Genomic DNA, 14,671 nt, shown 5'->3' on the forward strand with positions numbered 1-14,671 from the left:
CTAATTCAGTTTAATAAAATTCTGGTTGAATCCCAGTTCATGTTTTACTTTGTTCCTAATTTGGTATAGTTATGAGTCATGCGTTGTGTATGGTTCACAAAACTGGTAATAGGACTTCCATGCAGGCAGGGTAGCCATCTAATATTATCTGTTCTAAAAACCTAAAGGTGCATTTTTGAGTCTGGTATGTTCATAAACTGAAAGCCAGCAAAATACTAACAAATACCACAGGTATATTTTTCAAATTTATTTGCCAAATGTAGAAGACAAAGGAACTCCTACAAGTGTGCTAAGTTATAACGTGTGTAACGTGGACGGAAAAAATTAAACAATCCTGCAAGATTGCCTCTGTAACACAAAATAATACAATTTCATGAAAACTGGCAAAGAATAGAACAAGTTCATAACACATTACAGTTTTTCTCGATTGCTTAAACACATTTCTTGAAACTATGCCTCGTATTCTCAAAACTATAAACACAAATCCATAACGTCTCACCCAATTCCCCAAACATCCTATTTTCAGGTCAAAATGAAGCTCTACACTCAAAACCATTCACTCTCGCTGAAAAACCAAACTTTGCCCTCAGACAGGACACACAAGCCATCAAAATCACACACACTACAACATAGTCTAACACACTGGTGCAATAAATTCAAAACAACATTTCCAAAACTGGAAAGTTATGTTGCTTGTGGTTCCCCCCTCACAAACCTTTTCACATGATGAACACAAAAGACACAACCATTGGATACATTGGCACATTTTTATTCATACACAGAAAACACACACACACAAAAATATTATTTTTTCCTGTTTTACTCTTTTTTTTTTTTACTCTCTCCTCAAAAAAATTTTTTTTTTTATATTTACTTACAGTAAGATGTGTGTGACCAACATATGACAGTAAAAGAGCACACACAAACCATATTCTAATATGGAATTCGAATTGTATTGGAATGGTAAAGAGTGTTGGGACGTGACAGGAGGGCCTCCACTCAAGGATACAATATGATGGACACGTCTAAGAATGTTCCACATATGGTTGAAATACCATCATTTGCCTAGAAAAGATAACATTCTGGGAGTCCAGACTATAAAGGAGAAAGGATGCCCTCCCTTCACTGTCACGCTCTGCAGCCACTCTGTGTGACTGTACGACTGCTGGCCTTTTCTTGCAAGAAAATAAACCTCATCAAAGACTATTGGAAATGTTTGTCTCTTATTCAGTGATAGAATTTTGTTAGTCACCACACCTCCCTGAAGGCTCTCAAGGCGACGGTAAAGCGACTCAAATTTGGCCTTACTCGTAGCCCAGCCTCCCTCATAATCACACCATTGACTAACACATGGGCAACTAGAGTGGCTTGAATTTCATCTGAGACTGCTTGTCTTCTTATCCTCGCCCTTCCTCCTCCTCATTCTTATCCCTCCTCGATCTCTTCCTTCATGTCTTTCTGGATCCATTGTTCCAAAACGCAATAAACTGATTTGGGCCCTTTTATATACATACAACCGGCGTAGCGTCATAGAACGTCTTTGAAAAGGTTCACGCCCACTTTTAGGGGAAAACAATCCGGCGAGCGCCATACACAGTAACGGATTGAGGACGTGTACTAACCCTTACAAACATGTAATTTGTATTTAAACATTTTTTTTCACACAGTAGGCTACCCCTATTATGTATTTGTATTTAATTATTTTTTTCCACACAGTATTTTTTATTTTTTATTTTATTTTAAATACATTTCCATGTATTTATGCCCATCTCTTCCTGCCATCATCGTCAATATCTTGCTGTTATGGAAATATCATGAATTACGGATGATGCTATCGAAAGCTAAATCAGGCTAGTTGTATAGCTGGACAGAAAAGTGCACTCAGTAGCTACTCTAAATATAAACACACAATATTATACATTTAAAGATGTTTACGTCTTAAAACCGTAGTAAAATCATTCACTGGCTACCTGGTGACTCGATGAGGTACGAGTAAATGTCCGGGTAAACCACTGGGTGGGGTTGATAGGCCAATTTGACGCTGGTAGAATGAAACGGGATATGTTTTTAAGTTGGCCAAATTAAGTTTATAAATGTATCGTTCACGCTCTATGGAAGGCAGGGTGGACATATAATTACTCGACATATTTCATCTAAGTGATTTCTGAAGTTATACACGTCTGCCGGCTGTGTACGGACGTTGTTTTGTGCCGCTATTTTGTATTGAAGTCTATGGGAAGTCTGGCTTGTTTTCCCCTAAAAAGGGGCGGTTACAAAATTGACTGTTAAGTTCCCGGATGTGCCGGTTGTATGTATGTAGTGTTTCCACCTGGATAATTGTGTGCTAACTGAGCTGAAGTTGTGCTGACTTGAGTGAACAATTTTGAATGCTAGTGCTTTCTAAATGACAACATGGTCTAAGCAATGAGAAATGAAGGGATTTGTGTGTAGAGTTTTGCAGTGACAGTTCAACCAATCTGACTCATGTGTCAAAACAGGGAATAGTGTTTATAGTTTAGTGAAATGGGTGTGCTTTTTGATAAATGGCATTATGGTTTTGAAATTTTAGTTCAAAAGCCTGGTTATAGTGTTTAAGCAATCGAGAAAAACTGTAAAATAACCTGTCATCATACTATCAAATTTAAAGATCATACAGATTGTGTTAACGCACTATTAACATGTTAACTTCGTCAGCCTAAAGCTATATTCTTATGAACATTGGACAGAAAAAAAAAATCATAAAAAAACAAAAAAAAACAGAAGATGTTGACTTTCATGAACAGCTTATTGAGTCAAAAATACGCAGAAAACAACGTTGGAAGTTGGACAGACTGAAAATTTCCGTCTAATTTACGAACAAGATGTGCAGAATCTGTCAAAATGTATAAAACCACCATTCATGCATGCTCTTTCACGATGAACGACGCTTTCGGTCCGAAACCACTCGCAATCATCCGACTTGCACACTCTTTTATCCTTTCTCACCACAATGATCCTATTTAATGTTTACTTAACCAAAGTTTACCACGTTCGTATCATTTTAACGTTCGTAACATTTTGGACAGAATCCACAAACTTACCCACATTCGTCGAAATCCGTGAAATCCTTTTAACTCTTCCTCCCGCGCAGAGCGACCGTGACCTAGACAATCTTATTTCTGACATGAGAACCGTTGAGACATTAGGAGATGGAAATTCAGCGTCAGAATAAAATGTTCGAGCGTTATGATTTTTTGACAGAAAATCTCGGCCCCTGTTTTATCCCGATTTATTAACAATTTATCATGTAGCAACGCATATGAGAATTTAACCCACACAAGATGGTTTTATCGTTATGCTACTGATAGAATTACATGGAAAAATTATATCTCCGCTTCCTTTAGAATCGTATTTTAACGTGCGTAACTGCTTGGACAGAAAGTGTAACGAACGTTATGTTTCCATTGCATCGTGGTGGATTAAGGGAATTCTACTTTCAGTGTTAGTAGTATTTTGTAGAAGACACACCAAAATAAATGTTATGCGCCAAAATTCAGGATTTTATTAAAGGAAATGAAAGAAATGACTTAGGAAAAACCAGATGCACTGAATGTCCTACCCTGACATCCGCAATTTCTGGGGACGGAAATAAAATAAAGTCTCATTACACGATAATGCCAAGGCTTAGTGGGATAAAAGTAACTTTATTATTTCTTACATCTATCTTTAACAAAATAGTGAACTAAAAATAAAAAAATTACAACAACTGGGTATTATTCAATCTATATTGTTCATTACACCCCTTGTGGACCGAAACTGTGGAATCGCCCAATTCTATTATTCAATTGTATTGATTGTATTCTATTATTCAATTTTGTACTAGCACCTTAGATAGTTCTATTGTAAAATCAAGCAATAATAATAATTTCATTAATGTTTTCCCACTGATACCACCCTCCCCCCTTAACTCTGGGTTCAAAGAAATTTCAGAGATTGCCACTTGTAATTACAACTTTGTGGTGGAATTAATTTGTTCATACAGTATGTCAATACGATATTTCTAACATTACTCAAATGCACTTTAAAATCTCACATTGTAGAATTTTGAGTGAACTTATGATTGACACCAAAATGTGTCTTGGTTTGGTAATTGAGTTAGCTCAAAAATGTTGCGAAACTACTAAAACATTTTGTGTTGTAAACTTTTTACAGTTTTTTTTTTACAGAAAACAAATACAAAAAAGTGAGTAAACACACAAAAAAACATTACGTCAGTGAAGACATATCCGTCTAAAGAATCATCCAACACACACTGTGCCTCTTGATGCAAAGCTATGAGGCAAGGATTTAAATTTAAATCAAAAACACATACACAAAAAATGTTTCCAACATACAAATCTTTTATTTCCTTAAGCTGTTCAGCAGGGTTTGAAACGGATTTCCTCTTTCTAACAATTCACGAGTCTTTGACACTCTACCTCATATGTTCACTGGCCAACAAGAAAAAAGTAAACCTCAACTGCCTTTATCTCTGATATCCTGAAAGCAGACAATTTGCATCACATTTCAATACAACCCCGCACTGAATTTCAAGAAAAGAATCATCATCATCTGTATTAGAAGAATATCTTTTACATCATATCATATCATCACATCATATCTTTTAGAAGAATCTCACTATAAGGTGACTGTGAAAATTAAACCGATTCTGTGTCAATAAGTCAAGGCAAAACCAAAAGTACATTGCCGACACTCAAAACACAGAGCTCTCTTTTGCTATGAGTCAAAACTGAAACTTTTTAGTGTGCTTAAGATATCAAACAAATTCAGCTGTCTTTTGCCCATCTCTGTGGTGTTTGTGACCCAGATATTGTCATGACAAAAATGCAGCAAGGAATTTATTGTAAAATATTTGTATTGGCATTTTGTTTTTTACATGACTCTAAGAGGAACAAATCTGTCTGTTTTTTCATATCTGTTTGACTCATCAAGTCACACACTGTCCTGTTCTTCCTTTCAGACACAGACTCAGACGCTGGCTCATGAAACACTAAGAGATGTATGTACATAGAGTGTTTTATCCAAAGTGACTAACAGCATACTTTTGATATATTCAATCGTTAAGCATATGAAATGAAGAGTCATGCTCAAGTGGATCATGGACCAACCCTTGATGCTAAATGCTTAACTAAACAAAGCTAAAATAATAAAATGTGCCAATGAAACATTGTGTAAATGACTTCACTTACAATATGACTTCAACAGTTGAAGAGAGTATGGAGCCCTCAGTGGGTGTGAAAACCACCCTGAGACATATGAAAAACATCATCGGGAAATAGTTAACAGCTCTATATGCAGTGCCCCTGATGTGAGAAGTTATTGCTTACACATTTGAAAAATGTGTTTTTGAGGTGTCACCTCGGGTGTGCAGAAGCGGCAGGTGCCACAGTGCTTTTGGAACAGGGGTCAACATGTAGACAGCAGAAACTGAAGCCATTTATTTCAGGTTTCCTGTTTATCACAAACTGTCACAGGTTTAATAAATCAAACATCTCACGTTTAAGATATTCGTGGAAGAGAAGAATTTGACAGATTTTTTTTTATGCTTTGGAATTGGACATTAAATAATTCTCCAAAGTTAGAACCCAAACTTTAAAGTTAGACTTTTTGTGCATAAAATGTATATAAAACATTTTTGTATATAAAATAGGACTCTGCTCATTGAGGATCGCAGTTGTTTTGTAAACGTTCTGTCTAACTAACCAACCACAGATCTATGCAAGTGAAAGGTGACCTCACAGGAATATATTAGTCATTGCTTTATTTACTTTAGCTGTACAGTCCATGTGCATAACATGGAGTGAAGATTACAGTTTCTGATTGCACACATTGAAATGGTGTTTAGCAGAAAAAAGAACGATTTCTCAAAAGCCACATCCTCTCAAAAGTTAGGATGGTAGCTTTGGTGACAGCAGCGACCAGTAGCCGGAAATAACATTTTCAATTTCTGTTTGTTAAAAGTCAGCTCTGAAAATATTTTAAACACTGTTAATTTAAAAAAAATAACAATATATATATATATTTTTTTTTTTTTTTGTGGATGTCTTTGTCCTTTGTCATCGATCTCATATGTATGACTGAGAATATACATCCTCATTTGTTTCATTTGATATTAGAGCAAAATCATGGAATGCAACCTGTATTCTCAACCTTTACGTCATACGTTATACCTGTCTCATCCAGCTACTGTAGTTAAGTACAACCACAAAGCAGGCATTAGTGTTCTTTGATTCATCAAAATTTTGTTTTAAGTGGTTGTAACCGAATGCCAACAGGTGCATATAGGATGTTTCAAACTAAACAGGGAAGTCTTTCAAAAGCTTGCAGATGTACATTTCAACTTCTAACAATAGAACGAAGAACTGTGCACTTTCACAACTGCTGTCACACCCAATAATGTTGCAAACCGCATGATAAAGAATCAAAATAACACATTTTATTTAAACAGATAAATAAAATGATATACTAAATGAAGCTGGATTCTTTCCTGCTCATAAATACATGTATACAAATATGTTTTAAAAAAATAACAATAATATATATATATATATATACAGTATATATATATATATATATATATATATATATATATATATATATAATAATTAATCATTCTCTCTTTCTTTTCTACTGATGTTCTTGCCATTTTAGTAGCCAAATGAAATTATTAAAGTAACCCTTAATAAGGGTTATTAAGTTCTGATGAGTTTCTTTTTTTCTGAAACCACAGTGGAACACGTGTAGGATGGCAATTAACATGTGACAGTGAGAGGTCCTCACTCAAATGAGAACTTCTGAGAAAAAAAAAAAATTAAAAAAAAATTGGGCAGATCTTGATCAGCAATACAGGAAATGATGTCAGTCGTCATGGTTACAAAAGCAGGCTGGAAACAGTCTTTCATCGCTCAGTTGCGGTGTGCTAGAAAACGTGGTTAATGCTGGACCAGGAGGTGCCACTTTTGACATTGCCATGATCAGTTGACAAAACAGAAGCACAAAAACTGAACCAAAAGAAAGTGTTGGTAAGTAGATCCGTTTTTATAATAATCTTTTTTGAAGTATTCAGACTTTGTATATATATGTATATTTGTATATTTATATATATATATATATATATATATATATATATATATATATATATATATATATATATATATATATATATATATATATATATATATTCAGCTTGCATAATATAAGTAAAAAGATTAATGCGAATACAAATGGAAAAATCCATTTTAGTTTGCTGTGTTGCTTCAGAGCATGTGAGTACTGAGTGTACTGGAACATGGATGAAAAGATCCTACTTCTGACTCATTAACATACTGCAAATCGTGATTAAATCTATGAATAGCAAGGTTACCACTAAACAGTGAAAAAAATATGAATTATTGCAGCATGCTAAAGCAGTATATTCTTTTTTTTAAAGCAAAACTTGGATTTACCATTAAAATTTACTGAAAACTTTCGAAAAGCAGCTATTGGCTTTGCAGAAGTACACTAGCCATTACACAATCACCATTACCCCATCACAGAGAATTGTTTTCTACCCAGACATGTTTTTCTTGCAGTCAAGGTCTTTGTGAGGGTAATGCGGGCAGTTGTAGGACTGACAGGAAACACCTTTTGCTGCTCCAATGGAGCACGGTGCTCGTCTGGACCTCTATTCTAAGCATGTGCGCTGATGATTGACATTAAACTTCCTTTCCGTTCACAGCGGTATCACAAACTTCCATACATACACGTACACATACATTGACTCGTTCATAAAAACATCATCGTAAAGGAGTTTGGGGGCGAGCAAGTGCTTTGAAACCACAGGTGGCTTGTGACGTTTCCTTTGCTATGTCTGCCCGTTGCAAAAAAGGACACAAAAGTGTTGCACTTCCTTAGTGAAACAACACCATGAAACCCGATATAAGCATTGATTGTGATCTCATGGTTCTGTAGTAATGCGTCTGTTTTCCCTTCTTCAGATTTCATAACTGACCCTATGGAGATGGTAGCAGCCACAAACTCAACTCACAATGACTCTGACATCTGTGCCAACCTGTACGACCATCGTGGTTGGGCACAGTATTTCCTGCCTGCAATGTATTCTCTGATTTGCATTTTGGGACTGCTGGGCAATGTGTTGGCTTTGCATGTCATTTGGCCTAATTTAAAAAAAATCAACTCCACAACTTTGTATTCAGCCAACCTGGTGGTGTCAGACATCTTGTTTTCAATTGCTCTGCCCTTGCGTGTGGTTTACTATGCTATGGGATTTCACTGGCCAATGGGGGAGGGTTTATGCAAAGCCGTGGCTCTGCTGTTCTACATCAACATGTACGCTGGCGTCAACTTCATGACTTGTTTAAGCGTGGACCGTTTCATTGCAGTGGTGCTGCCGCTGCGCTTCTCCCGCTTCCGGAAGGTTCAGAAGGTCCGGTACATTTGTGTGGCCGTATGGGTCTTGGTGTTGATGCAGACACTGCCTTTGCTGTCAATGCCCATGACGAACATCGAGCAAAGTGGTCACATAACATGTATGGAGTATCCCAACTTTGAGAAAATCGACAACCTGCCTGTCATGCTCATCGGTGCCGTGTTGCTCGGCTTCGGCCTTCCTGTCATCACCATCCTGGTATGCTATTCGGCACTGTGCTCCAAGCTCCGCATCCTGGCCAAGTCCAATAAACTGACAGAGAAGTCGGGTCGCAGTCGTAAAGCCATCGGCGTGATTTGCACCGTCATTCTGGTGTTTGTGGTGTGCTACAGTCCATACCACATCGACCTCCTGCAGTACATGATCAGAAAGCTGCGGTACGAGCCAGACTGCTCAGAACTGCACGACTTTCAGATCTCCCTTCACATCACCGTCTGTCTGATGAATCTCAATTCATGTCTCGACCCCTTCATCTACTTCTTTGCCTGCAAAGGATACAAGAAGAAGGTACTCAGACTGCTCAGAAAACAAGTCAGCATGTCCTTCTCGAGCGTGGTCAGGACCTCCCCCGAAGGCTCCTCCAAAGACGTGTTTGGGAATGACAAAATCCACATGAGCTCAAGAAGCAATCAGAAAGAGAGGAGCAGTGTGCTATTGAGTGACTAATGGCAACACTGTTTTTGAACTATAAACAAGAAGAAGAAATGCAATTGAGTGACTGTATGAGACTTAAAACAACACATTTCTTACCTCTGGATTATTTTACGTTTCAAGCTATTGGTTCTCAGTCGGTAGATAATATTTTGTGATGCTGTTTAAATATTATTGCACATTTGTCTGAAAATGATTCATTGATTAGGTGAATTTACTAAAAAAAATGATTCATTGACTTAGTTGAATTTACTAAAAAAAATGATGTTAATTGGTTCCACATAATTGATTTTAGCTACATTTAAACAAATGCATTAAGTTGAACTAAGTTCAACTTAATGCATTTGTTTAAATGTAGCTAAAATCAATTGTGTGGAACCACTTACGATAAAAACATTTATTTAATTCATTGAATTTACTGAAATCTTTGAATTTACTAAAAAAAAATTATGGTAAGTGGTTCCACATAATTGATTTTAGCTACATTTAAACAAATGCATTAAGTTGAACTTAGTTCAACATAATGCATTTGTTTAAATGTAGCTAAAATCAATTATGTGGATCCAATTAACATATTTTTTTTTGTAAATTTAACTAGTCAATGAATCATTTTTTCCAGTGTAGTTCATGATAGAATTTGTTCTGGAATTTTTTTATTTGATCTTTTCAGTAATAAAGAAAATAGATGAAATGACAAAAACACCTGCAGTAAAATGATGAGCTACAGCACTCGTAAAATACCAAGAAACAGTAAACCAGGTGACTCAAACCTGTGATTCCACAGAATGAGATTCCAGTCAGAAATAGATTCAGAATCAATCACTGATTCATTCAGTGATATTGCATCATTAAACACATAGGTCGTCAACCTCTACCAACTAAACACATGAACTTGCCTATACTGATTTAGGGGTGAGCGATATACACGATTAACAGGTAGAAATTTGTCAACAGGTAGAGATTTTGAACTATTGTCTCTCATGACGTTGCTGTGCTGCATGGTCACCAAAGCTTATCGTTTACATGCGTTTTTAAGCATTGCAGTTTAAAAACCAGTGACTTTAAACCATTGAAGCGCAATTAGCAGCGAAAGAGAACTGAACTGATGAAGCTGCTGCATGTGAGAACTGAACCAAGTGCTTTTTGCCGCCTAAATGGGTTTGAACGGTTAAATACATATCAAAGTGACCATGTATTTGCAAGTAAACACAGTAATTTATGTCTTAAGTGAACGTAAACAGTTCAGAAAGAAAACGCACAAGTATAATGGATCCGTGCAGTCGGTTTTAAAGTGACAGCATCCAAATTTACCTGCTGTCATTATTAATGCTACTCAAACAACAAAAAAGAGAAAATCTCTCACTGCTCTTGACTGAATCACTTTTGTATCTGTAACAAGAATAAATGTATATTTAATTTACACAATAAAAACTATGCATTGTTTGTTTTTTTTAAATAAAGAAATTGGATTACTTTACACATTTTACGTAGTATTTCCTTTTAAGCTTAGTTTTTCATGTAGGTCTATTTCATTTATCACTGTTTACTTGTCTTCAGTAAGCTTGAGTTCACTAGCCTAATATTTTTAAGCTAGTGTTAGTTTTTCTTTTTTTGTGGCTAGTGTTAGTTGATATTGAAAATAGAGAAAAGAATGATGAAATTTCAATGATATCAATATTTTTGACATCATAACCTCATTTAAAGCTAAAATAACTATTGTGATGTATATCGTTATCATGAAAAAAAAAATTAATATTACTCATATTGTGTGATATAAGATTTTGGGCATATCACTCACCCCTGTGTGATTTTTTTTTACAAATTTTATTTAATTTTGTCCAAAACTGTAATAATTTGCAGACAAGCAACATGCAGTATCTCTGTGGTCCACAAGGGGGTTCACAAGGTAAAAAAAACACTGCCCTAGTTCTGGTAACATATTAAAAAGTACTTTTGACTAGTTTTAGATGGGTTTTAGGCAGCTTGGAAACCAGACGCTTCACAGCTAAACTATCTTTAACCACAAAGGACCAGCAAACCAGCCTTTTTAGCAGGGCAGAATATTTTTTACTCATGTAGCCAACAGTAAAAAAAAAAAAAAAAAATACAACTAAAATAATAATAATAACAATAATAATAATACAAATAATAATCCTGGAGATAAAGAGAACATAAAATTCACACAGACTGGTTAAATATTTTCTTGACCATGATCTTACAGCCATGTCAAACTTGAATTCAGTGCAATTACAACAAAGAGCCATAAGAGGGAGACATAAAGCAAAAAGTGAAGTTCATGAATAGCAAAACATGTCACTTCTTCCTCTTTACACAGGGAACTATATTGACATTTTAGTGTTAAGTTAGTTTGTAATGAAAAACAAGTGGTAATATTGCTTAGAGACATGGGGAGATTAAATTGCTTGCTGTACTAAACTGAATTAAAATGACTTTTTCACCCTTCAGAAAGGCACTAAAATTTACAATTGCAGTAAATGTTTACTGCAGACTTATTGTGATTGGTTAGTTGACTGAAAGTGGTTAGATTCTGGATTGCATCAAAATACTTGGTCTGAAAACTGGCCAAATAGTTCATCTTCAGAAGGGATGTGAAAGACTGAATTAGAGACATCACTGACAAAAACAGGAAAAAGTTTGAAGACCAATATGTGGTGTCTTGACAAAGACCCCAGAGAAGCAGAACATGCAGAAGCAGGGGAATTGTGGTTAGCTAAACTTTGCAAAAATGGACGGAAGCTGCTGTGTTGCTTCAAACCTCTTTGAACGGATCCTTTTTACAAGAAAGGGTACACAGTTTGTGTACAAGCTTGATTAAAAAAAAAAAAGTACACTGAAGGCCTAGAGATTCACTGTCAGGAACAGTGTAAAACTTTGTCAATAATTACATCTCAGCAACGAGATTGAGTCTCAAATAACAATTGGCTGATCAAAGTACTTGTTCGGGGTATTATTTGGTGCATGATTAGAAGCTTAGCTAAGATAAATTAATCCACAATTCCACATCATATTAAACCCTCATAGAATGTCATATTTCTTTTTTAACCTTACAGTGTGATGTGAAATTGTAAAAATAGATTTATTATTATTATTTTAGGGATCACAAAAGACACATTACATTCAAGTTATATTCAATGCAGTATCCAGATGAACTATGTTTTATATTATGTCATCTACATTGAGGTCCTGACCGGTTTAATAATGGCTGTATTTATATTACCTGTTTCAAAGATCTTGTTCCAATTACCAAAAAACTATTTTAAAACGTGATACTTCTCGCCGAGGTGAAAACCTGTCTCGATATATTTTACCAGATTTGTGACTTAAATCATTTAAAACCCTACACCAACACAGCAGAACATCAATTTGTTTCTAGATATGCAAATTGTTGTTCATCGTGATTTCAAAATAAAAGTTTAACCCTTGCTCTGAGTTTGCATGTTTTGATGTCCACATGTCCTTTTAAAGAAATGCTTCAGTGGCTGAGAAGTGGCCAAATCTTAAAGATTAAGTGAACATTAGAATTAAATGTTATTTGGCCAATGTTAAACAAGGATTTGATCATGCTGTAAAGTGCAACAACAATCACCAGGCCTTTGTCGCCCTCTGCAGGCATTTGTTATAATACATAATGTATATAAGTTGATTATGTTTCTACATTACATTATATATTTTAACTGTGTTGTTCAATATGTAACCATATGATTACTTGCTTTTGAACCAATTATTATTATTATTATTATTATTATTGCCTCATTGTTATTATATAGCTACAGTCCTGCTCAGAATTAATCATACCCCTGGTAAATATGATCAAAAATGGCTGTAAAAAATAAATCTGCACCGTTTATCCTTTTGATCTTTCATTCAAAAAATTGTCTATATCCTAACCTTTCATTTAAGTAAAATAATTGAAAGTGGGGGGGAAATCACATTATAAAATAAATGTTTTTCTTCAAAACACGTTGGCCACAATTATTCATACCCTTTTATTAAATACCTTTTTGCAATCTCCTTATGCCAAGATAACTCTGAGTATTCTTCTATAATGCCTGAAGAGTTTGGAGAACACCTGACAAGAGATCAGAGACCATTCCTCCATACAGAATCTCTCCAGATCCTTCAGATTCCCAGATCCATGTTGGTGCTTCTTCTCTTCAGTTCACTCCAATCATCAGGTCAGGGAACTGGGACGGTCATGGCAGAAGCTTCATTTTGTGCTCCCTAACACATTTTTGTGTTGATTTTGATGTTTGTTTTGGATCGTTGTCCTGAAGGAAGATCCAACCACGGCCCATTATAAGATTTCTAGCAGAAGGCGTCAGGTTTTGATTTTTTATCTGTTGATATTTGATAGAATCCACGATGGCATGTATCTGAATAAGAAGTCCAGGACCTCCAGCAGAAAAATATGCCAGATCCAATGGTATATTAAATTGTACACATGGGGTACTTTTTATCCTTGTGTGCACCAAACCCATCTAGCGTGTTTGCTGCCAAAAAGCTCTTTTTTTAGTTTCATCTGACCACAGAACCCTGTGCCATTTGAAGTTCCAGTCGTGTCTGACAACTGAATATGCTGGAGTTTGTTCTTGGATGAGCGAGGAGCATTTTTCTTGAAAACCTCCCAAACAACATGTGGGGATGTAGGGGTTGTTTGATTTTTTTTTAATAGGCTTTCTGACCCCAAGACTCAACTAATCTCTGCAATTATCCATCTGTGATTATTGAAGAGTCTTTGGCCACTCATACTTTCATCCTCACCGTCCATTAAGACAATATAGACACACGTCCTCTTCCTGGCAGATTCGTTGATTATAACTTCTTAATTTTTGCCCTGATGGTCAAAATGGGGATTTTCAATTCTTTAGCTATTTTCTTACAGCCACTCTCTATTTTGTGAAGCTCAGCAATCTTTTGCTGCACATCAGAACTACATTCTTTGGTTTTATTCATTGTGATGGATGATTCAGGGAATTTGGCCTTTGTGCTTCCTCATATTTAAACTCCTGTGAAACAAGAAGTCATAGCTGGACAATTTAATGTTCCTAGTCACCCTGGTGTGCTAAAAAAGGTAAATATTAATGGGAATATACTTCAGAGATATTTTATTCATAAAAAATCTAGGGGTATGAATAATTGTGGCCAACGTGTTTTGGAGAAAAACATTTATTTCATAATGTGATTTCCCCCCACTTTCAATTCTTTTACTTCAATGAAAGGTTACATTTTTAATAATTTTTTGAATGAAAGATCAAAAGGATAAACGATGCAGATTTATTTTTTTACAGCCATTTTTGATCATATTTACCAGGGGTATGATTAATTCTGAGCACGACTGTATGTATTTTAAGTTATTTTAAAGGCTATTATTCACTCTATTTTTAGTGATTAATCGTCAAAATAATCGACCGATTACTCGTAAGTGTAAGTGACAACACTAGAATAGTTAAACATTTCAAAATGCACCTGCATTGTGACTTTCAGTCGAATAAAAGACTGTCCATACCCAGACTTAAATTTCGTCATTGAAGG

At 35.5% G+C, this 14,671-nt stretch overlaps 1 protein-coding gene across 2 annotated transcripts; it reads left to right on the forward strand.

Moving 5' to 3' along the window:
• The first annotated feature begins 6,942 nt into the window (after positions 1 to 6,942).
• On the forward strand, positions 6,943 to 11,205 carry gpr183a (G protein-coupled receptor 183a). Of its 2 annotated transcripts, XR_013822272.1 has the most exons (3): positions 6,943 to 7,061; positions 8,016 to 9,326; positions 9,717 to 11,205. XR_013822272.1 is itself a non-coding variant. In XM_079881165.1 (2 exons), the coding sequence occupies exon 2, from the start codon at positions 8,033 to 8,035 to the stop codon at positions 9,131 to 9,133; it is 1,101 nt and encodes a 366-aa protein (XP_079737291.1). In that variant the 5' UTR covers positions 6,943 to 7,061; positions 8,016 to 8,032; the 3' UTR covers positions 9,134 to 10,595. The 2 variants fall into 2 exon arrangements, 1 of the variants encoding a protein (XP_079737291.1); XM_079881165.1 differs by having other exon boundaries at positions 8,016 to 10,595.
• The last annotated feature ends 3,466 nt before the right edge of the window (positions 11,206 to 14,671 follow it).

The sequence above is a fragment of the Squalius cephalus genome (genome assembly GCF_949319135.1).
Source record: "Squalius cephalus genome assembly, chromosome: 9".
In the NCBI taxonomy this organism is placed as follows: Eukaryota; Metazoa; Chordata; class Actinopteri; order Cypriniformes; family Leuciscidae; genus Squalius; species Squalius cephalus.